The sequence below is a fragment of the Podarcis gaigeae genome (assembly GCF_964106915.1).
Source record: "Podarcis gaigeae genome assembly, chromosome: 2".
NCBI classification, from domain to species: Eukaryota; Metazoa; Chordata; class Lepidosauria; order Squamata; family Lacertidae; genus Podarcis; species Podarcis gaigeae.
The window spans coordinates 983,772-1,009,059 of record NC_139679.1 but is presented as its reverse complement, the minus strand read 5'-3'; the positions used below and the strand labels follow the sequence as shown (position 1 = coordinate 1,009,059).

The window sequence follows — 25,288 nt, the reverse complement described above, 5'->3', positions numbered from 1 at the left end:
TCATACGGCTGCACTTGCCTTGATGAGGCACAAGTTGTGCAGGATCATTGATTAGGCTAGGTAAGAGTGTGAAGCAGCCCACAACCCCCCCCCCCCCGATAAATTTCATCCTCAGGAAACATCTTGAACTCCTGGCTTTGATTCTTTGCTATGTCCAGCTCCTCCGCTCTCCTCCGCTCACACCCAAGAGCCTTGTCTTGCTTTTGGCTGGACGTCAGCCAGTCAAAACCAACGTGCATGGAATGCCGTTCCCCCAGCGCCCTGAGCCCGTCTCACAGAGAGGCATTCATCTCCCCCGAGGAGCCCGTCGACACCAAAGGCTGTGGTGCTGATTAATGGGCATGCTCAATAGCGAGCGAGAAGCGGGGTGTAAAATGAGGACATTTTTCTGGATGAGGAATTAAAGGCAGAGCTGGCCATGAACTTGCTCTGATCTGGGCTGCGTCCACATGCAAAGTTCCACTCGGGGAAGAGGTGACAACTGACAAAGCCGCTTGGTGCCATGTTCTCATCCAGTCTGACTCCACAACTTTGGGGCAGAAGGGATGGGGGGCTGAAACTTTGGGGCAGAAGGGAGTGGGATTGACATACATGACTGCATATGCGAGTGCAAGAATCACACCACCGAGTTCTGTTTTTTTAAAAAAACAAATTACCTTTCATTTCACTGCGCTGGGGGAAAAAAACTATTATTTATGTCACACAAAGGAGAAAACAGAGGCAAAACAACCCAAAGAGCTTTTGTAGCCCTTAGATCATTTCTGTATGGCTTCTTTCCAGAACTTTTGAACACTAAATGAAGCCAGTCCAGAGATGGTTTCTCGTGCCCCGTGGAAATCAACAGAACAGAACAAGCTAGTTATAAGTCAACATGAAGTTGCAATTTGTACAGCTAATTTCCTGTAGACTGAAGCAATTACCTCCAATGCAACCCAAGAGGAAATCATCTTAGACAAGGGTGCTTCAAAATGGAGGTTGGTATATTTTAGCGTTCAACGTGCTGATGCCTGAAAGCTGCACAGGGACTCTGCTGATCTCAGTTCTTGATCATGGTAGGCTAGAAAGAATCAGGGTAAAAGCACAGTCCGATCAAGGAATTGTGGACCACTTCCACACTGGACAAATCTCACCTTTGATGCAAATTGCCCCAATTTAGCACTACAGCACTAAGGTAGTCAGCAGACTATGCTGGTAATTTAAACATGCCAACTCCTATGTCTGTTGCCAGCTCTGGATTTTGGTCATCACATCCTCTTAAACAGAACTCGGAGTGGCCACCTGGAAGAAATGTTGCAAGCAAAATATGACTTAAGCACCTTGCACTATGCAACCACTTATGTGATCAGCAATGTTATAACCAGTCCCAGTTAGAAGTGGGAAAATAATTTGCTCAAAAGAAAATGGGAAAGTCAGCTTCCAGACCCTTAGGAAAGCAGTGTGGTCTTCCTAAAATGCTCAGAGAGCTGGGAGAATATCCTCGAAGCCCCTGCTCCCAGCCCCCTTCCTAGTAGGGGAGAAGACTTTGGATCCTTCTATTGTTATTCTAAGCTTAGACTCTGATCCATTCCTCTGAAAACAAGCACTTTCCTTTTATCACTTCCTGCTGCCCTACCCACATTTTGCCAACAAACAAACTTGCAACAGCATCAAGCAATGGCAGCACCTGTCACACTCAAAATCTTTTAACCAGCACCCTTTAACCATAACTTAGTTCGTAGGGACACAGTCAACCTTTGTTTCAGCTGAACCACATCAGACTCTAGGCAAGGAAGGGAATGATTTCCCCTGCCACACCAGATTGTTCTGGTCAGGAAGTGCTTTTGTTTGCAATCTCGATGGTACACCCCCAGCACAGGTTTAGTGCCTCCAGGAGAAGCAAGCCATGCAATGCGTTTGACTAAAGAGGGGATTGTTTTCCTCTTGTTCCAGCCTGGTTATAGGTGCAGTGGGGATGCTAATCCGTCCAGAAGGTGGTAGTTATTTCACATGAACCAAGATGGTTCTCCTGCTGAGATAGTGCCCTCTACTGGCTCTGGGCAAACACAATGCAAACATCTACCTCCTGTCCCCTGCTCAAGGAGAAATGACACTTTAGGCTGCATGGATTTTGCAGGGAAGATCCACAAGCAGAAAACCAGACTCCTTTCTGTTCCCATCCATGTATTTCCCTGCAAACTCCTGCTGATCACCTTGAAACTGGTTTAGGTTATGTGTAGGTAGACTTCATGCACCAGCTGCTAAACTGGACGATTAGACTGCAAGAACCACAAGAGACTGTTCTGGTCTTTGACTGCAGTTTATTGCACTGTGCCTGGATGAGCTCCAAGAGGGCTCACACAGAGCCACACACTGGGCTCCAAGAGGCAGGGCTGGCTTTGCAGATGGAGCTGAGACTACCATGGTCATGCCTATGTGCTTCCCATGGTTTATTGATCAGAAGCTGCACTTCAATGTGCCACACTGAGATGGCATTGGCAGGCATGGCTGCAGAAATGGGCTTCCAGGACCGGGAAGCAATTCTTGTGACCTAGTAGATCTTGAGGATGACGTTGTTGCCATTCCTGGAACCAGGAACCTTTAATCCAGTCGACACCAGAGAGTTAACACAGAGGAGATCACCTTTTTTGGTACTGAAGGAGAAGGAGAGAGGGACAAAGAACAAACACAGCACAAATGAAAGGCCTATCAAAACAGTACATCACAACAGGTGGAATTCAACGTAGTGCAAAATGGGGGATGTGTCCCTGGAAGGAGGTCCATTTGCACAATGAGACTTTTCCTCCCTCTCCTCTCCACCACATGCCCCCTAAACCGTTCTGGAGATCCCTCCAACCCTCCAGAGCAGATTTAATGGGTGTGGAGGAGGCTAACAAATGCATTGTGGAAGTGGAGCAAGTGTAAAAGGTAAAGGTAAAGGTACCCCTGCCCGTACGGGCCAGTCGTGTCCGACTCTAGGGTTGTGCGCCCAGGGACCAGCGCTGTCCGGAGACACTTCCGGGTCACGTGGCCAGCGTGACAAAGTTGCATCTGGCGAGCCAGAGCTGCACACGGAAACACCGTTTACCTTCCTGTCAGTAAGCGGTCCCTATTTATGTACTTGCACCTGGGGGTGCTTTTGAACTGCTAGGTTGGCAGGCGCTGGGACCGAGTAACGGGAGCGCACCCCACTGCGGGGATTCGAACCGCCGACCTTTCGATCAGCAAGTCCTAGGCACTGAGGCTTTTACCCACAGCGCCACCCGCGTCCCGGAGCAAGTGTAGTCCATCATAAAGTGGTTCATCTTTTACAGTGCCACAAGACTCCTTGGAAATAGAATGGCAGCAAGGATCCTGGCGGCCTGTTTTCCAAATATGTGCCTAGAAGAGAAGATGGAGACAGCAGGGGAACAGGAGGCCTCATGGGACTCTCTATTTTCAAGGCTGATGGAGGCTTGCACACTGTTACCAACTTAAGACAGGAGAGCTGTTTGGCAACCGAGAGGTGAGAAGAAGTCCCTGCCAGTGCAATTTTATCTGGTCCCTGGCAGGCCGACTAAGCAGTAATCGAGTGCTGCTTATAGGAGAGGAAGAACAAAGGCTCAAGTGAGAGATATATTACCACCTTTGGAATTGTTTGTAAAGAACAGCTATGTAAGTGTATTTTTGTAGTTCCAGGCTCAAGCATGCATGGCTTAAACAGAGAAGTGTTTACTCTAACAACGGCCACAACTGGATTGGTGGGTTAGCCTGTTTGGCAAAACACACTCCTGGATCACTGCAAGAGTGGCCTCCCAAGAATGACACATGCATGCACATGGAGAGCGGGGGGGGGGGGGCGCCCTCTTACATATCAGTTTAGGGCACCAACCTTATGTGGCCAGTTTCACCTGGTCAGCACAGAGCAGGAATTTCTGGACATGTTCAGTGCAGTTGGCTACAGACGTCTGGTTCAGTTTAAGACACTGTTCGAATGCAGCAAATGGTTCAGCACAATCGTGGCGGATTTTCTGTACAATTGGGCTGCAATGAAAGCCACACAGGTGGTTGTGTAAAAGGTGAGAAATTGACAGATACTCTTGTTTGAATGGTTGGAGAAATATCTCACTTTGGCCTGGCACATACATCGCAGTAAGCTCAGCTGTGGCTTACCATTCATGAGCAAGTGTGCTAAAATCATGCCTTCCCCTCCTTCCCAAAGCTGAGAGAAAGCAAAGCACAGAATTAGCATTAGCAATTAGCAAGCAGCACTTGTGGCTTCTGCTCATGATTTGTTTAGAGAGAAGCAAACCATGACCATTGGGTCACACTAAGCCAGTGCTTGAGTTTGTTCCCTTCCAGCTTTGCAAAAAGAGAGACAGGCAGGCAGGCACCACTGTAGCAGAATGCACCAGTATGCTTGCTCATTCATGGTGCACCTAGACTTAGTGTGTCACTCAAACTGCGTCTCTGAGTGCTAGTGCATTGTAGTTGCTAAGAGAGTGAGCCAAAATATCTTCAATTCTCACTTGGCCCTGAACTTACTTAGTAGCCTTTGGCAAACCACTTTATCTCAGTCTTTGTCCCCACACCTGCAAAATGGGGATAATATAAATTATTATACTTATGGATTACTGGGATAATGAACACTGAGCACTTTGGACATTGTCATGGACCCAGATCCCCTCCACAAATGCCTCCTATCCATTCTGCCACTAGACATGTCTTCAATAATTACCCCCAACTCCCATTATGGTTTCCCCTGAACTCATAGAGCTCTCCCAAGTTTCCTACGAGCTCATTTCCACTCATTTAGGCAGAGTACAGGATAGACATTCCCCAGACACAGGCCTAATTTATACACAATGCAGACCACAGAGAAATTGTTACCCGTGTAGGCTTCCAACATGCACTGGCCCCCTCACACAGTGGCTTAGAAGCAGTGCTACTTTTCTAGAAAAAGAGGTGCCAGAACTCGTCTCGTTCTCTTACAAAGGCAATGGTGCCCCCCTGGGAGGAGCCAGAACTATAAAAAAACGCCCTGCTTAGAAGGCTACTAGTCACATCAGTTTAATGTGTGATTTAAGCACGGCATTCAAAGTCAGGCTTTCCTGATGTATGCATATAAAAGGAAGTCACATAGAGGAGGAAGAAAGGTTGTTTTCTGCTGCTCCAGAGAAGTGGACACGGAGCAATGGATCCAAACTACAAGAAAGAAGATTCCACCTAAACATTAGGAAGAACTTCCTGACAGTAAGAGCTGGTCGACAGTGGAATTTGCTGCCAAGGAGTGTGGTGGGGTCTCCTTCTTTGGAGGTCTTTAAGCAGAGGCTTGACAACCATATGTCAGGAGTGCTCTGATGGTGTTTCCTGCTTGGCAGGGGGTTGGACTCGATGGCCCTTGTGGTCTCTTCCAACTCTATGATTCTATGATTCTATTCTATGATCCTGTATAAATCCAGCCATTCAGTCATTGCTTTGAAAGTAGATCCCCAAGCGGGAGGGGGAAAAACATGCACCAGAGGGTTGCCCCCCCCCCAACAATGATGCATCAAAGTTTTATCGCACCAAGATGGGCTTGTGGTACGGAATGGTGCCCTGCTTGGAAACTTACTGGGATGACGTGCACTTGGCCATTTCAAGCTTGAGCTGGTGACAGTCCTGCTGCCAGGAGGAAGGGTTGGCAGCCACACACTGGCCATACTGCTCTGCTTCTTTTCGGCAATGCCGGGCGGTCACCTCCAGGGCCGCCTGCCTGTGGGGATGGAGGCACAACAGCATTCATTAGAGTCATCTGATCCAACATGGATAGGATTCCAGCGCAGGTACATGGAGAGCCCTGTAATTTACAGAGTCTCTGCCCCCTCCTCAAAGATTAGCCATGCTCCCTAATCCCTGACATTCGTGGTTATCACTTTGCCATTATTCCACATGCTCCTGGCAAAATCACACCCAACACGTAGGAAGAACTGCTTTGGAGTGCATTGCTAACATCAGGATGTAAATGTAAAATTTCTAGAATTTTTTTTTAAAATGGGGGAAATGCAATGCTCTTTTCTTTTTAAGTGCTCTTTACAAGTCATTTTGTAACATTAGAAGCATGAAGTGCATAACTTGGTTTACCACAGAATTATAAACAGCTCAGGACCGCAATACCTCAAGGACTGCCCCATATGAGCCTACCTAGACCCTGAGATCATCCTCTGAGCCTCCTCTACATGAGGCCTGGAGGGTGGCAGCAGGAGGACGGGGCCTTCTCTGCGCTGCCCCCCCCTTTGCGAAATGCTCTCCCCAGGGAGACTTGCCTGGCACCTCCATTACACACCTTTAGATGCCAGGCGAAAATATTCTTCTTCAACCTTGGGCTTGTTTAATGTCTTAATTGTGCATCCCGCTCTTTGTCCGTAGTCTCGGGGCATAAAAATGTCACAGCATAAAGATGCAAGATGCCTTTGTGTTGTAGCCCTGGGGGTCTCCCAAGCCAAGCGCCCTAACCATTAGGCCGCGCTCTCCCTCCCTCCCACCGCACTGGGCTTCCGCTCAGGCGCCCCACTCACATGTCGCTCCTGCAGCGCCGAGGCCGGATCCCGTCCTCTGGCGCGCATGCTCCCTCCCGAGGGTGTGTCCCCATCTGCGCATGCGTGCCAGGCTCTCTCGGGCAGCCATGACACTGGAGGCCATGGCGGCACCGGCGCGTAAGACGCGCTAAGGCCACGTTGTATCGCTGCCCCGCCACTGCCGCGGGAGGGGCTGCGCATGCGCGGGGGCTGCGCGCCAGCCGGGCTCGCGGCTGGGCCGGCTGCCCCGGAAGCGGAAGCGGCGCGCGCGGAGCTGGCCGGTGGCGGCGCGGGGTCCCGGGAGAAGGATGGCGGCGGCGGCGGGGGCCGGTCCGGGCCCCGGGGACGAGCTGGTGCAGGACGTGGTTCCGTACCGGCGCCGCTCTCGGCTGCTGTGGGGGACGGTGCTGCCCTTCTGCGTGCTCTACCCGCTCTGGCTGTGGTTCTGGGGGCGCAGCGCCCGCGACTGGGCCTGGGGCGCCGCCGCCGAGGCGCCCGAAGCCGCGCTCCTCTACCTGGCCGCCATCGGCGCCGCCCACCTGCTCACCGCCCTGGCCGGCCTCTGGAGCGTCCACGTCCACTGCCTGCTCTACTGCTGCGCGGTGAGTCGGGCCTCCTGAGGGCCCGGGAAGCCCTTGCGGAGGGACTGAGGAGACCTCGAGGCGGGGGGGGGGGAGGGGCTGTTCATGTGACCAGTTGGAAGTCCTCTTCACGCACGTTTCATTTTACCAGAACAGAATCTGTGTTTGGAGACTCTGCTAGGGCTGGCAGCTGTCTAATTTTAAAGTGGTTGGTTGGTCTAAAAACCTGCCCTTTGTTATACTGCCATACATGGTGGATTGTTCTTATTCCAGGTCATCGTAGGGGTGTCTTGAAAGTAACAATTTCCTACATGAGTATCCCTGTTGCACAGAAAATTTGTAATCAAACCTGTTTTGCAGGAAAAATATTTGTGCTTGCAAAATTGGCTGCATGACAAAATAGACCATTAATGTAATTGGTGTGTGATTATTTGGACAGTCAAGGCCACTTTCAGTTTTTCACCATGACAAAAACTTCTTGCATGATGAAATACATGTAACATGGTGATGTACATGTTACCAACATACATCTACCCTGCATGAAAGTTGGATCCACATGTGTTACTGTCACAGCTGAGGTACTCAGACAGCTGGAGCACAGGATGTTCCCTTATTTCAAAACTTGCAGTTTGATTTGCAGGCTTTGGAGTGGCGTGTATTTCTCTGTTAATTGTTAAGTCTGGCTGATTTCAAAGGTGGGCAATAGCAAATAAGTAAATGGATAATGATCCACTCTGAATATTTTTGCTGCGCTGAAGTTTTTATGAAGTGGCCAGGCTTTCTCCTTGCAATGGCACACTGGTTTCTGGGCAGTGGTGACACTTCTAGGATTGTCCTGTGTATGTCACCAGTAGGGCAAGCTGCATCAGGATATTCTGTATCCACTTCCTCAAGAATCAATGTTGGTTGGGACTTGCTTGATTTGAGTACCACAGACTGAGACCAACAACAGCCTCTGTCAGCCATACCAGTATGTCTCAGTTAGGATGCTGGTGACGAAGAAGAAAATCAAAATACTTATCCTTTTTTATTTCATATTTTTAAGCTGGGAGACAAAGCTGTAAATAACTTTTTGCTGCTTGTGGTATTGTTGGGCACAGCGTCAAAACTTTGTTGGACGGGTGGTAATCTGGTGAACTTTGCTCAGTCGTCTCTTTCCAAGGTCTCTTTCCAAGGCCTTGAAAGCGGCAGGCCGTCTGGTTCTCACAGCTACATTTAACCCCTGCTAAGTTTGCTTTCTTTAAACCACTGGGGTTCCTCATTTCTCTAAAATGCAAGAAAATGTTTTGGGGTTGGGTTTTTTTTTGGGGGGGTCTTTTTAGATTCCTAAACTTTAATTGCATAAGCTTCACTTCCTTTGCTCCCTTTCAAGCAAGTAATAAGCATAGTTCGGGGGGGGGAGCACATGATCTGCATGCAGAAGGTCCCAGGTTCAACTCCCAGTTGAAGGATTGCAGGTAGCAGTGCTAAGTGAGAGCTCTTCCTGAAACTGTTGAGGGGTACTACTGCCAGTCAGAGTTGACACTACTGTGGACCAGCGGTCTGACAGCAGTATAAGGAAGTTTCTTCCATACAAAAATAATCTTCTCTTCCTGCTACACAAAAGGCAAGTGTGTGTAAAATTTAGGGGCTGGACTATAAATCTAAGCTGCTGTCATAACTAAACTTACTGAAAAGTAAATCTCAATGTAGCTGGAGGATCTTTCTTACCTCTGAGCAAATATGGTTAGAACGTGGCAAGCAGTGGCTTGGATCCTAAGGTCAGGTGACTTAAGGAAGCTTGGGGAAGAAGAGTTTTCCATACCCTCTGCCCAGTTTTCGGTGATTTCATGCCCCATCCCTCCTGATTCTATGGAGAGACTCCCACAGAGAGAATCCAAGCCATTAGGTGTAGAATTCTTTATGACACAAAGCACAAGCCCCAATGTCAATATGGAAGACACTAGCTTGATTCAAGCTTTCTACTTCTGCGTTTAATCATCGCATGACAGGGAAGGGGGAAGCAAAGGTGTGTGTGTGTTTATCTTTGTTTTAGAGCAGCGGTTCTCAACCTGTGGGTCACGACCCCTTTGGGGGGGTTGAACGACCCTTTCACAGAGGTCACCTAAGACCAGAGGTCAGCAAGCTTTTGGAGGGTGGGCTCTTCCACTGATGACAGCCTCTGCCTCTCGCAAGGGCAGGCACAGTAGCCGCGCTTAGCAGGGTGGCGGCGGCAGCACGAGCAGCGGCAGCAAACAGCTTGCTCAGATGAGGGACTGCTGGAAATGCGCTCAGCCAGCTCAGCCCAGCCCCCTTCCTCCTCTCAGCCACGCGCAGCCGCCGCTCGCCCATTGACAAGGGCCTCAAACCTTGGCTGGCGATTTGCTACACTGGGAGAAGGGGGAGGTTCCACCGCGGTGAGGGAGGGGGGGAGGAAATGTCAGCGGGGAAAAGCGTCATAAATTCCGTCACTTTTGTAAAGGCGAGCACTTTAAACAGGCAACTGTTTTCGCAACTGTGCAACAAGTTGGATGCGCTGAACAATACTCTGCTATTTCACACTGAAGTGAGATGGTTGTCTAGAGGAAAAGATTTAAAATGTGTTTTTGAGTTTCGTGATGAACTCAAAACCTTTTTTTAATCAGAAAGTAAGACCGCAGTTTGAAGCACTTTTCAGCAATAAAAGTGAACTGCAGAAAATAGCTTACTTGGTTGACTTCTTTGCCATCTTGAATGGTTAAATTTATCACTGCAAGGGGACGCGGGTGGGGCTGTTGTTAAAACCACAGTGCCTAGGACTTGCCGATCACATGGTCGGCGGTTCGAAACCCCATGGCGGGGTTAGCTCCTGTCTTTCGGTCCCAGCTCCTGCCCACCTAGCAGTTCGAAAGCACCCCTAAGTGCAAGTACATAAATAGGTACCGCCTTATAGCGGGAAGGTAAACGGCGTTTCCGTGCGCTGCACTGGTGCTGGCTCGCCAGAGCAGCTTCGTCATGCTGGCCACGTGACCCGGAAGTGTCTTCGGAGCGCTGGCCCCCGGCCTCTTAAGTGAGATGGGCGCACAACCCTAGAGTCGGACACGACTGGCCCATACAGGCAGGGGTACCTTTACCTTTTATCACTGCAAGGACCAAATGCAACATGCCTCGATTTGTCTGAAAAGATTCGATCATTCCAAATGAAACTTCAGCTTTGGCAAAAAAAAAAAATTGGATCAAAATACAGTGGTAACTCGGGATAAGTACTTAATTTGTTCCGGAGGTCCGTACTTAACCTGAAACTGTTCTTAACCTGAAGCACCACTTTAGCTAATGGGGCCCCCTGCTGCCACCGCGCCGCCGGAACACGATTTCTGTTCTCATCCTGAAGCAAAGTTCTTAACCTGAAGCACAATTTCTGGGTTAGTGGAGTCTGTAACCTGAAGCATATGTAACTTGAAGCGTATGTAACCCGAGGTACCACTGTAAAATTTAGGTGTTGCCTACCTTATGTGCTTTCTTTGAGGAACATGACATTGAACCAGACAAAAGGATTGTGATTATAATTTCTGTGAAAGAACACTTGCACATGCTTGCAGACGAAATTTCATCATACTTTCCAAATCTACCAGACACCCCATTTGCACTTGCCAGAAGCCCATTCACAGTCAAAGTTGAAGATATTCCTGAGTCAGCACAAGAGGAGTTCATTGAATTTATTAACAGTGATGCAGCGAGAACTGATTTCTCTACAAGGCCAGTTACAAAATTCTGGATCAAGTGTTTGCACTCATATCCTGTTCTGTCTGAAAATGTGTTGTGCCTTCTTCTTCCATTTCCAACAACATATCTTTGTGAAACAGAGTTTTCCAGCTTGTTGATTATCAAGTCTACAGAAGTAGACTTGTTGTAGAAGATGATCTTCGTTCTGCTCTTGCAAAGTCTGCCCCAAGAATTTCTGATCTGGTGAGAAAGAAGCAATCTCAACCTTCATGCTGACTTTGGCTTTTTACGCATACTGTCGCAAAATGGAGCAATGTAGTTTACTGTTGTTATATTAAGACTGTTACCCATGCTACACCATGCTTCATGACAAAATTTCATAGAATCATAGGGTTGGAAGAGACCACAAGGGCCATCGAGTCCAACCCCCTGCCAAGCAGGAAACACCATCCGAGCACTCCTGACATATGGTTGTCAAGCCTCTGCTTAAAGACCTCCAAAGAAGGAGACTCCACCACACTCCTTGGCAGCAAATTCCACTGTCAAACAGCTCTTACTGTCAGGAAGTTCTTCCTAATGTTTAGGTGGAATCTTCTTTCTTGTAGTTTGGAACCATTGCTCCGTGTCCGCTTCTCTGGAGCAGCAGAAAACAACCTTTCTCCCTCCTCTATGTGACATCCTTTTATATATTTGAACATGGCTATCATATCACCCCTTAACCTCCTCTTCTCCAGGCTAAACATGCCCAGCTCCCTTAGCCATTCCTCATAAGGCATCGTTTCCAGGCCTTTGACCATTTTGGTTGCCCTCCTCTGGACACGTTCCAGTTTGTCAGTGTCCTTCTTGAACTGTGGTGCCCAGAACTGGACACAGTACTCCAGGTGAGGTCTGACCAGAGCAGAATACAGTGGCGCTATTACTTCCCTTGATCTAGATGCTATACTCCTATTGATGCAGCCCAGAATTGCATTGGCTTTTTTAGCTGCCGCGTCACACTGTTGGCTCATGTCAAGTTTGTGGTCAACCAAGACTCCTAGATCCTTTTCACATGTACTGCTCTCAAGCCAGGTGTCACCCATCTTGTATTTGTGCCTCTCATTTTTTTTTTGACCAGCTTCTTTACAAGAATATCATGGGGCACCTTGTCAAATGCCTTGCTGAAATCAAGGTAGGCTACATCCACTGCGTTCCCTTCATCTACCAGGCTTGTAATTCTGTCAAAAAACGAGATCAGGTTAGTCTGACATGACTTCTTTTTCAGAAATCCATGCTGACTATTGGTGATCACAGCATTCCTTTCTAGGTGCTCACAGACTGTTTGCTTAATGATCTTCTCCAGAATCTTCCCTGGTATTGATGTCAGACTGACTGGGCAGTAATTATTTGGGTCCTCTCTTTTCCCCTTTTCGAAAATAGGGACAACATTTGCCCTCCTCCAGTCTGACGGGACTTCGCCTGTTCTCCAGGAATTCTGAAAGATGACTGCCAGTGGTTCTGAGATCACCCCTGCCAGTTCTTTTAATACTCTTGGATGCAGTTCATCTGGCCCTGGAGACTTGAATACATCTAGACTAGCCAAGTATTCTTGTACTATCTCCTTAGTTATTTTGGGCTGTGTTTCCTCTGCTGAATCATTTGCTCCAAATTCTTCAGGTCGGGCATTGTTTTCTTTATCGGAGAAGACTGAGGCAAAGAAGGCATTGAGGAGTTCAGCCCTTTCTGTGTCCCCTGTTTGCATTTCACCATATTCTCCTCTGAGTGACCCCACTGTTTCTTTGTTCTTCCTTTTGCTACGAACATACCCATAAAAGCCTTTTTTGTTGCTTTTAACCTCTCTAGCAAGTCTGAGCTTATTCTGTGCTTTAGCTTTCATTTATTTGTAATTAGAAATAAATATTTCGCAATATATAATTACATATTGTTTTTGTGATTAATCACTATGCTTTAATTATGTTCAATTTGTAACAATGAAAATACATCCAGCCTATCAGATATTTACATTACGATTCATAACAGTAGCAAAATTACAGTTATGAAGTAGCAGCGAAAATAGTTTGATGGTTGGGGGTCACCACAACATGAGGAAGTGTATTAAAGGGTTGCGGCATTAGGAAGGTTGAGAACCACTGTTTTAGAGAATACAGTGAAAGGGCACAGACAATATTTATTTTAAAACTTACTTGTTAAAGCTCTTAATAGTGAATTAGTTTAAGTAACTGATAGTTATTTACCATCAGTTGTTAATGTTTTGCCATCTGTTAATCATACTCAAAATTAGCTGCTTGAGGCAGCCACTGTATTCTGTCTCATAGTAGGGTCAGTCCTGTGCAAAAGGTTCAAAGGAACAGAGGCTAGTTGTGTATCCATCTCAGATACTGACCTGGTTTATACATAATGCTAAGCAGATGTGAATTTCCAGAGCAAAGATCACAACCGCAAGCCTTGGTTTACTACTCTTGGTTGATTTAGGAAAGACAAACCAAAAGCTCAGATTCAGATGTTCGTCCTAACTCTAAAGACTGTTTTCTTCCCTAATTGTGTGTCTTTCAGGTGCGCAGTCCAAGGAAAGCCACATTGGCTAAAGTTGTGCCAACCCCCAATAACGGTTCTGCAGAATTGGTGCCCATCCATCGAGACCAGGTAAGAAATTCATGGCTGTGGTTCAAAGCAGCTCCCCCATGTGGAACCTTCTGTTATCCCATTTCTGTTTGCCAGCTGGATACAGACTTCGCTAGTCATGACTTGACTTGTTGCTTCAGTGGGACTTTTGACTAAGTCTGGATCTGGCCTATTGATTTCGCACCTTGTAAAAAGCCACAGAAAAGCAGACTTGGCAGCCAAATAAAGGTAGGAAGCATGCAGGCAGGGCATGTTCGAGAGGGTGGGTTAAATTGATTTGTGTCTCTTGTCTATTTCAGACTTTTTTTGCATATTGTGACTTTCAGCTTTGGAGGTGTCCTTTTATTGTGGTACTTTATTGATGCTTGGGTTTACTTTGCTCAGTTTGGAACACAGGAAACTGCCTTATTCTGAGTTGGGCTACTGGTTCATTTAGCTCAGTATTGTTGATACTGATAGGCAGCTGCTCTCCGTCCGGGGTATTAGACAGGAATCCTGTCCCAGCCCTACCTGGAGATGCCAGGGATAGGATCTGGGACCTTCTGCATGCCAAGCAACCGCTTTGCCACTGAGCTTCGGCCCTTCCCTGTTGGGGTGGAGGGGCTGGTGATTGCGCCCACCTTGCGGCAGGGAGTCCTTTTAAACATGACAGTGGAAGTGTCTAAAATCTTACTTGCTAAGCTGGCCTCTTGCATGTGGAAACCTGGTTGCTGTAGCTTTCTTTATTTCTTCTAGGGGGAGGATGGACAGGAGGTCCTTTCCTTCGAATTTCAGAAAATCAAATATTTCTACGAGCTAAATGAGAGGAAAAAATTCCTTCCTGTGCTATTCCCTGTGGAACATCCATTGCAATTTTATCAGAATGCACGTGGCTACCAGGAAGACAAGGAGATCAAAGCAGCAGAGAAGACCTATGGCACCAACAAGTAAGTGGGGCAAACTTGGATCCAACTGCTTTGGGGTAACATTTACGGTGGGCATTTCCAGGAATTGGAGCACTCAGACTTTTGCCCACAGGATGCCTGAATTAATGACTAATTAACTTACAACTATTAGTTGGCAGTACTTTGAATCCAGCATGTGGGTAACATAGTATGAGTTAAGGGTTCTCTGGGGGATACTCTAGCAAAAAATAACCGCTGACAAAACATAGTGCTTAGTGTGATGCGCTGTGCTCAGTGTGGGTCAAGCCACCTGTGGGTAGGTAGGTGTTGGCAGCATCCACCTTCCTTGAGAGACTATGGAGTGTGCATCTGGAGGTGAAGTCAAACTGCCGCATTACCAGTGCTGAAGTGGCCTCCCAGGGTGCGAGCCTCGGCAGTGTGTATAGCAGTCCTGGACTGCCCAGACCACAAGACACACACCTGCCTGCCTCCCTGGTGTGGTCCAAAGGAAAGCAGAGCAATGGATGGGTAGTACTATCAGGTTAATGAGTAACTATAGGAAGAATTTTACAGAAATAGTTTTTCATTTCTGTGTAACTATTTTTTACAGTTTACTACCTGGTGATTCTGTCCTTCCACAGGCGAGCAATTTTATTCTGATTTGGCTCTTGAGTATGCAGTTGTATGCATCAATGGGGCTTACTTCTAAGTAGATATGGGTAGAGGGAAGCATAAATCTCCAGACCTTTTTGAATAAAAGTAGGGGTTCTTTGGTCATTGTTCTACAACTTTTGTGCCCGTGTTGCCTGCACATTGCTCATTAATGGAAGCTGAAAACTCATAGGGCACATCTAGAATATCCCCTACTAGATCTATCCTGTGTCCTGGGCTGAGCACTGCAGTCTTTCCACATGCATTTAGGGGTAGGGATAGTAGAGCAAACGGCCCCTCCCTTTTTACAGTCATCACCTGAACTCAAGCCCTGGCCCTAATCTCTCTGGTACCTCTCTTAGCCCTTAACTGAAGGGCCTCCAGGATTGAGCCAGCAAGTGGAGGCAAGGAAGATTAACCTACTCAACATCTTCCTCTCTTCTTCACAGTTGAAATACAACTTCCTAGCTCTAATCCCTTGTTTTGGCTTCCATCCCAGAAGGATGCTGTCTGCAACAAGGAACACAATTAAGACTCAACACATGCATCAGATTGCACACATTTTTCATGGCCTCCCCTTTCACTCACATTCTAGCCATCACCTCCCCAGCTCCTATTTATTCTTGGGTAATTATGGTGGGGAGAGAATTCTTTTCTTCTCCCATCGTCCACCCACCTAAGCTTCTCAGTCTTAAACTCTTAGTGTTTTGAGGCAAAGTTATGTAGTCTTCAAAGTGATAGATCAACCACGAAAGATGCAGGCATCTACTGTAATTGTGTCTGAAGGAACAGAATACCCCCTTGAATAATGCACCTTTGTCTTAAAGGCCTGCTAAAATTTTAGGGCCTGGAAGATGACAGCAGAACTATCAGGAAAGGTGGGCAACACAATGAAAACTCAAGTCAGTAGCTGCAGCTTCTCTAACAGTATCTGGAAGAACAAGCAAATGATGTAATAATCATGTCAACCAGTAAGAGAGAATTTTCACTCTCCAGTTTTCAGCCAAATGTTAGAGGTTCACTTTCATAAAAATGGCAATGGCCGCAATGGTAATTCTTGTTTCTCTAGTTATTAAATATACACAGTTGAAGTAACTCTAGGACAGACAATGGAATACAAGATTTTGAAACCTTCCTCATAAGCCCTGTTTTATGAAGAGCTTTGTCTGAGGGATTGCTACCCGTCAACTTCTCAGAACAAGCACTTTTGCAATGTCTTAGAGCATCCGGCTTTGTTTCCACTTGGAAACAGAGCCGGATGATCTAAGACATTGCAGAAGTGCTTCCAAGTGGAAACAGAGCAAGCAGAAAGATGGTGAGGTGTCTCGTGTGTGTGTGTGTAATCAAACCTCCAGGGTTTTAGGGGTTGCAAGCAGGACAGAATGTCACAACACAATGCCAAAATAAATCAGGGTTCTGTTTTTCACACAGGGCAGAGATGGTTGTGCCAGAATTCCTTGAACTCTTCAAAGAAAGAGCCACTGCCCCTTTCTTCGTCTTTCAGGTAATCAAAAAGGATATGCAGCATCAGCCTCTTTTTGAGTTTCTGTTCCTTAAACCCAGAATTCCACAGGCAAAATCTCTTACGTATATTTAAAAATTGACACCTTCTATTGTACAGTGGTACCTCGGGTTAAGTACTTAATTTGTTCCGGAGGTCCGTTCTTAACCTGAAACTGTTCTTAACCTGAAGCACCACTTTAGCTAATGGGGTCTCCTGCTGCTGCTGTTGCAGCTTCTGCGCCGCCAGAGCACAATTTCTGTTCTCATCCTGAAGCAAAGTTCTTAACCTGAGGTACTATTTCTGGGTTAGCGGAGTCTGTAATCTGAAGCGTATGTAACGTGAAGCATATGTAACCCGAGGTACCACTGTACTTTGAATCACACACTCCTGCCATACATATTTACCAGGCTGGTATGGACTTAGATGCTGCTCAGCCATTCTTGGCGCAGAAGCTAGCAAGAAAGGTTGCAGCGTTTGGGAATATTTTAGTTTACAGCAAAGGTGCTAAGAGTCGACATGATAGACGTTTGTAAAATTATGCATGACATGAAGAAAGAGAAAAAAATTCCTGCCCTCATAATGCTAGAACTCATGGACATCCAGTGATACTGAATATTGGAAGATTCAGGACTTCTTCATGCTGCACATAGTTAAACTCTGGAACTTGCTCCCCTCAGAGGCAGTCACAGCCACCAGCTTAGCTAACTTTAGAAGCAGCTTAGACAAACCTCTTGTCCTCATCATGGAGGATAAGGATATCTGTGGCCGCCTGCTGTGGTTGCTATGCTCTGTCTCCACAGCTGGAAGCAGTTCTCTTCGGATTACCAGCCGCTGAAACTGCAGCCAGCAAGAGGGCTTTCCCCCTACAGTCATCTGGCTGGCCACCATGAGAACAGGGCGCTGGACCAGATGGGGCATTGGCCTGATTCAGCTTACTGTTCTTCAGTTAAAATTAATGTTTTCTTAAAAGTTTTCAGTGTGTATAAAATATCATATGTTTATGCGAATAACAAAGTTTATACAGGCCCAGCCTCTACCCTCGTGTCCCACATGGACGTTCTTGGAGGGCCTGATGAGTCTAGTAACAAAAGGTTTGCGTTAGGCTGTTGCAGTTTTTGTCTTCTCTCTTTGGTCATTTAACACACACCTGTTTCAAAATGCTTTCAAACCACACAATAATTTGTGGTTCAAGAAAAACAAATCTAAAGTCCACTTGGGTGCCCAGAATTTGTTTCCATGGTTCTTTGGAGCTTGGCCACTATTTCAGCAACCATTGCAACAATCTTATAAGATGGTCCAGTATTATTTATCCCTCTGTTGCAGACCAAGCACCAAGGCTAGAAGCTTGTCCAAGGCTACCTCATGCATTTGAGGCTGAGGAGAAACTTAAATGCTTTTAGCCACTGTGCTAACCAAATCTTCGTTATAGGCCCAAATGGGATTGTTGCTCTGTACCAGTATTGGGAGTGCTTTGTGTTTGTTTCCTACATGTAGGTCTTCTGCGTGGGGTTGTGGTGCCTGGATGAATACTGGTATTACAGTGTCTTCACCCTTTCCATGCTGGTAGCTTTTGAAGCATCTCTCGTCCAGCAGCAAATGAGGAACATGTCAGAGATTCGAAAAATGGGCAACAAACCCTACATGATCCAGGTGAGCCAAGGCAGGAAGTGGTGAGCAATGCTGTGAGACACTGGTCCTTCCCACTTGGAGACAATCTGATGAGGCGCATGGATTCCGGAACGCTGAATCCCTGTTGCTCAGGGTGACCCTAGAGGGCTGATCACTGTGTAGAATGTAGAATGCAGAAGGGAACAGTAATGGCAGGTGCTGGAAGGAGAGCAGTCAGGAGAATAAAGCCAAGGTTGTTGGGGTGAACTTGGAGGTGCCGCCAGAGCCGCAGGGATTGTGCCAGCCCCAGATGGGAGTTAGGAGAATTATCTTGTCATTCAGCTGCTCCTCACCTGCCTAAAGGGTTTGTTATCAACAATACTCACAAAGCCATGGCGATTCTTCTCTTGCACCAATCCCCATGGCTTCCCCATCTCCCCTGTTCATGCAAGGGCATTGGGAAGACAGTTGTCAGGTGGTGCTGTAGTTGATCAAGGGAGTGCAGGAGGCTCTTGACCTGACCAGGCCTGAGTTTCCAAAGTATTAGAACGGGGTTGCTGTTTGATAGATTAACCTGTGATGGCTAATTGGTCCAACAGTCTCCATTCAGGAGTCCTTGAGCCCAAGCTGATATGAATTGTAGGTATGACGAGGTGAGTTTGGGGAAGTTGGTCTGTGGACAGCTCCAGCTCCTCTTCCTCTAGCATCCTAAATGCCACCCTTCTGTGAACCACCCTGAGATCTGTGGATGAAGATTAAATTAATAAAGAACAATAGTACTAATAATATCTCTTCCTCTTGCAGGTTTATAGAAACAGGAAGTGGCGTCCAATTTCCAGCGATGAGATAATTCCAGGGGACATTGTGTCCATTGGTAAGATCAGTGTTGCGCTGATAAGAGCCCTGCCACCCACAGTCTTAATTAGCTCAACTATGTGTATAAATTAGCATGTGCATATTTCATGCAACTTTGTGTCATGGGCCTGAAGCCGGAGTCTTTTCAATACCTGACACAGTCCCTCTCTCAAGATTCCTGAGACCTTATGAGCAAAGGCCCCACCTTCCCCCCAGTCCTTCTGAGCATCCAACTCTCACTTCCAGGCCGCTCCCCCCATGAGAACCTTGTGCCGTGCGATGTGCTGCTGCTGCGCGGAAGGTGCATCGTAGATGAAGCCATGTTGACTGGAGAGTCAGTGCCTCAAATGAAGGTTTGCCTGATGATTTCTGCTAATTTAGTCACAATTTATTTAGTGTTAGCAGGATGCCTGGCAGTTATACAATCTGCAGAAGACAGTGCTGACCCAGGAAAATGGACACAGTGAAAGTGAAATGGGGAAACGGGCCATATAGATGCTGCGGGGTGGGGCTGCATGAAAGTTGACATAGTGGAAGGGATCAAACGGGGACACCTGGGGAGCAAGGAGTGAAAGTGAAGGAGAGAGGAGGTGTAGCTTTGAATAGTAAGGAAGAGAAACATGAAGCTGACGGGGGAAATGGCAGCAATGTGTTCGCTTATGCAGAGGGAGAGATTGCCATGGCAACAAGAGGCAAAGCCAAAATTTTGGAGGAGAGGTTTGGCAATTATTATGAGCGATATGGAACCTCCATGTTCAGAGGTGGCGTATTTTAGAGCCTTGGGTAGTGGGACCATCTCATTCTGCCTGCTTGTTGCCAGTGTCTTATGAGTGGCCGTTGCTGGACGCAGGAGGCTGGACTAGATCAATTTGTCCTGATCTGGCAAGGCAGCTTTTGTTTACTATACATCATCTGTGGGAAGTCATTGGCTTTAGGTAGCAGAGTGAACTCCAGCTGAGTTCAGGATTCACTGGTTTTGGTTGGTTAATGAATCTAAAAAAACAACAACCCCAAAACAAGGGCAGCTTGTGTGTATCCAGCACAGCTTGATGGATCCCTTGCCTTGGTAATGGGTGGTGCTCCCTCCCATCGTCCCCAGTGTGGAGTCCTCTGACTTACTGCACAAGAGAAGAAACAAGAAGTGGCTTGTTTTATGCCGGTGGTGCTTTTCTAGTTCCAGATTCAAATTGCAAATAGCACAGTGCTTATATTTATTTAAAAACAAACAAACTGGCAAAGCAATCCAGTTATACAGAGCATCAAAGCACAACAACACTTAGTTTTGTTTGTTGAATTTATTAGATGCACTTTTCTAAAAGAAGACTCAAGTTGTCTTGGAGCAGTTAAAATATACAAACATTTATATAAAATGAAACAATAGAAACAGTCACCATAAAATAATAAAACTGCACTACCCCAACAGTATAATGAAACATCAGGGAAGGCCAGTTACCAAAGACTGATATAAAACTCATCCCATCAAATATCTGGGAGTAGAGGAATGTCAACTTCACACTGAAAAATACTGTTTTTAGATGCTTTTTATTTTATTTTAAATTATATTAAGAACATAAGAGCATCCGTCATTCTGTTCTCACAGTGGCCAATCAGATGCCCTTATGGGAAGCCCACAAGGGAAGCCCTCAGACAAAATATGGGAAGCAGTTCTGAATCACATACCTGATGTTCTCCCTCCAACTGTAGAAGCAGCTGCAGATTTCCAAAGTTGAGGAATGAGGGAGATTCTCAGTCCCTGGATTTTAGAGTCTTTTGTGTTAAAATATCACTACATATAGCTTGCTCCCTTGTGACCAAGAATGCAGGCAGGTGCAGAGCAGGTTGTTGATGTCTGTCTACATTTGTACCTGCCTAATGTAGGCGGAATAGTTGGGCCAGGCATTATTGGACATCTGTTATCAGTTCCCAAATGTGCTTTTTTCTTCTTCTTTTATTGTAGGAGCCAATCGAAGAGTTAGACCCAGAATATGTCTTGGACATGAAGGCTGATTCCAGATTGCACATAATTTTTGGGGGAACGAAAGTTGTACAGCACATCCCACCGCAAAAAGCAAGCACAGGCCTGAAACGTATGTACATGCCTATATAGCTTGAATCAATGGCAGGGAAGCTCTTAAAATGTCATTCCCTGAACAGTTTAGTTGCTGCTTGATTGCTGATATAATAAACCCGCTAACTTTAGCACTAAGAGTACCATATATACTTGAGTATAGCCGACCCAAATATAAGCCAAGGTACCTAATTTTAGCACAAAAGATGGGAAAACTTAATAATAATAATGATGATGATGATGATAATTATTTTTATTTATACCCCGCCCTCCCCAGCCAAGGCCAGGCTCAGGGCGGCTTACAAGCAATAATAAAAACAAGTTGAATGATTACAACTTAAAAACAAAATTAAAATACAACATTAAAATATTGAAACATTAAAATATTAAAATGTAGCCTCATTGCATTATTGACTCGAGTATAAGCCGGTTCACCACACCACAAACCTGGTGGTGGTGGCAGCGGCGGAGGAATCATAGAATCATAGAGTTGGAAGAGACCACAAGGGCCATCGAGTCCAACCCCCTGCCAAGCAGGAAACACCATCAGAGCACTCCTGACATATGGTTGTCAAGCCTCTGCTTAAAGACCTCCAAAGAAGGAGACTCCACCGCACTCCTTGGCAGCAAATTCCACTGTCGAACAGCTCTTACTGTCAGGAAGTTCTTCCTAATGTTTAGGTGGAATCTTCTTTCTTGTAGTTTGGAACCATTGCTCCGTGTCCGCTTCTCTGGAGCAGCAGAAAACAACCTTTCTCCCTCCTCTATGTGACATCCTTTTATATATTTGAACATGGCTATCATATCACCCCTTAACCTCCTCTTCTCCAGGCTAAACATGCCCAGCTCCCTTAGCCGTTCCTCATAAGGCATCGTTTCCAGGCCTTTGACCATTTTGGTTGCCCTCCTCTGGACACGTTCCAGTTTGTCAGTGTCCTTCTTGAACTGTGGTGCCCAGAACTGGACACAGTACTCCAGGTGAGGTCTGACCAGAGCAGAATACAGTGGCACTATTACTTCCCTTGATCTAGATGCTATACTCCTATTGATGCAGCCCAGAATTGCATTGGCTTTTTTAGCTGCCGCATCACACTGTTGGCTCATGTCAAGTTTGTGGTCAACCAAGACTCCTAGATCCTTTTCACATGTACTGCTCTCAAGCCAGGTGTCACCCATCTTGTATTTGTGCCTCCCATTTTTTTGCCCAAGTGCAATACTTTACATTTCTCCCTGTTAAAATTCATCTTGTTTGTTTTGGCCCAGTTCTCTAATCTGTCAAGGTCGTTTTGAAGTGTGATCCTGTCCTCTGGCCGCTCGTCCCTCCGCTGCTCGTAAGAGCAGGCATAGAAGCTGCGGCTCCTGTGCCTGCCCTTCCAAGAGGCAGGCGGCGGCGGTGGAACCAGCAGCGAGAAAGCGCTCCTTTTGGATTGCTTGTCCCTCCACCACGCTGCCCACCTCACTCAAGTATAAGCCGAAGGGGGCTTTTTCAGCGTAAAAAATATGGTGAAAAAGTTGGCTTATACACGAGTTTATACGGTAATCTCTCAGTAGGAAAGACCCGTGGAAACCTGTGCTTTCCCCTTTCTTCTCTGGCAGAATTTCCCTGGTGCAGAATTTAAAGTCATCACTTTTAGCTGTGAGATGAGGATATACACCTGTTCAGAAACTGAAACTTTGAGATCAAGTAGACATGCAGACATTGGTAGTGAAGCAGCTGGTGCTAGAATAAGCAAAAGCGTCCAGTTTCTCCAACAGAATCTACCTGAGTGATTCACATTATAGAATTAAACTTGCATTATAAAACAGCATACAGGCAAAAGAGCCAAGCTTGGATAAATTACACAATTAGGGGTAGCTCAAATACTCCTTAATTACAGAATTGTATATTATTTATTCCTTTTGAATAATATGCATTTCTGACAATAATAGGATTTCATTATCGTATGATGCAGATTGGGAAGGCATTTAAAAATATAGAATAAAAAATTATTTTAAAAAACACAATTTCAAAGGGAGAGAGAGGGGAAACTTTTGCTGAAAATGCTATAAGTCAGGTAAAGGTAAAGGGACTCCTGACCATTCGGTCCAGTTGTGGCCGACTCTCAGGTTGCGGCGCTCATCTAGCTTTGTTGGCCGAGGGAGCCAGCGTACAGCTTCCGGGTCATATGGCCAGCAGGACTAAGCCGCTTCTGGCGAACCAGAGCAGCGCACAGAAACACCGTTTACCTTCCTGCCGGAGCAGTACATATTTATCTACTTGCACTTGACATGCTTTCGAACTGCTAGGTTGGCAGGAGCTAGGACCGAGCAACGGGAGCTCACCCCGTCGCGGGAATTCGTACCACCAACCTTCTGATTGGCAAGTCCTAGGCTTTGTGGTTTAACCCACAGCGCCACCTGCGTCACCATAAGTCAGATACAACTCCTTCAAAACATGATCCAAGAGAAACTGCCTGAGCCTGGAAGAGAGGGAGAGGCACTATGATTCACCACAGATCTACCAACACCTTTGCGTCTTCTGCGCTGTGTAAGCTTAGACTGGTTTCTGCATGTTGCAGCTTCCTTCCTTCGCTTTAGCTCTTCTGCATTTCTTGATGGTCTATCCTGGCGCCATGTAGCAGCTGAAGCCAAAGTGTTCATGTCCGAAGGACTTCTTTGGAAGAACTGCACAACTTGACCTATTCATCTGCTCATTTTTTCATACCAACATGTTGCGTAATCCTTTTCCTTTATACCTCTTCACAGCGGTTGATAACGGGTGTGTGGCCTATGTTCTAAGGACAGGCTTCAATACATCTCAGGTAAGAAACGAGAGCCACTGGGCTTCCGCTTGCACAACTGTCACCCAAAATTGGTTTGGGGTTTGTGTCAGGAGAACCCTCAAAACAGCACTTCGAGGGAGGAGGGGGCAGACCACTGTACTTAACATGAGATAGTAGAAACCTGTTTTCATGTTTATTTTACCCTTGGGAGTAATCCACCTGACTTGGCAGGTAAAGAGACAAAGACTTGTCTGGATATTTAGCTCCACCTTCAGGAGCCCTTGATTATCAAGGGACTTCGGTTTGCCTTCCTGAAGCTTCTGATAACCCTTGAAGCTCTCATAAGTAAACGGGGGGGGGGGTTGTGTTGAGCTGAGGACTTAGGAGAGCTAATCTTTGGAGAGCTAATCTTGGAAGCAAGCCCTGGGAACCTTTTGCTACTGTCCTAAGAGCGTATGGCGCTTTCAGCCTTGCTACTGTCCTAAGAGCGTATGGCGCTTTCAGTCAATCTGATTTTTCAGGGATTAAACTGTTTAGCCAGCAGGGTCCTTCTTACTGAACTGCAGTGGGCAGGTGAATCTCAATAAGAAGTTCTTAAAAGTCTTGTTTTATTGCTCTCTCACTGCCCCTAGTCTCGTTAACTAAAAACATTTCCTGCCACTTCTCCTGAGGGAGGTTATTGCTGCCTCCCCCTGACAACTCTTCCTCCCTCCCAGGGGAAGCTTCTGCGTACCATCCTCTTTGGTGTGAAGCGGGTGACAGCCAACAACTTGGAGACCTTCATCTTCATCCTCTTCCTGCTCGTCTTTGCCATTGCAGCGGCAGCGTATGTGTGGGTTGAAGGTGATTTTTTATTTCTGGAACCTAGGTTTCTTACAGATCAGAAAATAGTATCAGTGAGGGCACAGGTTGGGGTTTCATAGAAGGAGCATACATTTGATATGGCTGCCTGAGTGTTGACAGGGATGCAGCCTCACCTAGATGGTTTTTTCCTTGATGATGGGCTGTCCTGCTATGTATCCATTGCTCCCTAGAACAGTAAATCCTGTACACATGATTTGGCAGCCTTTTCTGTGGGTGGAGATGCTGAGATCACAAGAAACTTAACTCTTTTTTTTAAAAAAAAAAAGAAATCATTTCTCCTGGCACACTAGCAGTTCTCTTGTAGCTCATAGGCATTCCGCAGCATGTGGTTTGGGAAACATTGTTCTGATTGTATTGGTGGACTTTGCAGCAGTAAAATGGCATAAATATGTGTCTGCTCCCCTTCCCAAGGCACCAAGGACCCCAGCAGGAACCGTTACAAGCTCTTTCTGGAATGCACTTTAATCCTCACCTCAGTTGTCCCACCTGAACTCCCCATCGAGCTCTCTCTGGCCGTCAACACCTCACTCATTGCTCTCGCCAAATTGTGTAAGTACCAAGCCTCACCAAGAAATGAAGCTGCAGGCTTTGAAATTGCAGGGGGTGAAACTGCTGACCTGATTGCATTTCTAGGAAGTGTCCCTGTTTTATTTATTTCACAGCTTGTTCTACCCTCAGGTTCTGAGCAGTTTGCTAACT

The 25,288-nt window shown here is 46.5% G+C and overlaps 3 protein-coding genes across 6 annotated transcripts in view; 1 reads left to right on the top strand and 2 right to left on the bottom strand.

Moving 5' to 3' along the window:
• LOC310840067 (uncharacterized protein) overlaps nucleotides 1-25,288 on the bottom strand; it is a 437,006-nt gene that overhangs the window by 367,752 nt on the left and 43,966 nt on the right. The gene's annotated exons all lie outside the window — the stretch shown is intronic.
• Nucleotides 2,278-6,728, bottom strand: LOC310840086 (coiled-coil-helix-coiled-coil-helix domain-containing protein 5-like). Of its 3 annotated transcripts, none has more exons than XM_083729280.1 (4): nucleotides 6,513-6,728; nucleotides 5,570-5,706; nucleotides 3,848-3,999; nucleotides 2,278-2,630 (listed from the first exon to the last, which is right to left on the bottom strand). In XM_083729280.1, exons 1-3 carry the CDS (start codon nucleotides 6,711-6,713, stop codon nucleotides 3,849-3,851), a joined length of 489 nt encoding a protein of 162 aa, XP_083585406.1. In that variant the 5' UTR covers nucleotides 6,714-6,728; the 3' UTR covers nucleotides 2,278-2,630; nucleotide 3,848. The 3 variants fall into 3 exon arrangements, with proteins under 3 accessions (XP_083585406.1, XP_083585407.1, XP_083585408.1); XM_083729281.1 differs by having other exon boundaries at nucleotides 5,570-5,710; nucleotides 6,513-6,635; XM_083729282.1 differs by lacking the exon at nucleotides 6,513-6,728 and adding an exon at nucleotides 6,139-6,170 and having other exon boundaries at nucleotides 5,570-5,710.
• The window catches only part of ATP13A1 (ATPase 13A1), a 36,902-nt gene continuing 18,419 nt past the window's right edge, over nucleotides 6,806-25,288 (top strand). Inside the window, exons 1-11 of the mRNA XM_083729156.1 lie at nucleotides 6,806-7,114; nucleotides 13,325-13,414; nucleotides 14,129-14,319; nucleotides 16,360-16,432; nucleotides 17,927-18,082; nucleotides 18,845-18,914; nucleotides 19,142-19,248; nucleotides 20,853-20,982; nucleotides 23,709-23,764; nucleotides 24,442-24,568; nucleotides 25,001-25,138. Coding sequence (XP_083585282.1) covers nucleotides 6,821-7,114; nucleotides 13,325-13,414; nucleotides 14,129-14,319; nucleotides 16,360-16,432; nucleotides 17,927-18,082; nucleotides 18,845-18,914; nucleotides 19,142-19,248; nucleotides 20,853-20,982; nucleotides 23,709-23,764; nucleotides 24,442-24,568; nucleotides 25,001-25,138 — 1,432 coding nt within the window. The 5' untranslated portion in view covers nucleotides 6,806-6,820. The remainder of the gene's footprint in view (nucleotides 7,115-13,324; nucleotides 13,415-14,128; nucleotides 14,320-16,359; nucleotides 16,433-17,926; nucleotides 18,083-18,844; nucleotides 18,915-19,141; nucleotides 19,249-20,852; nucleotides 20,983-23,708; nucleotides 23,765-24,441; nucleotides 24,569-25,000; nucleotides 25,139-25,288) is intronic.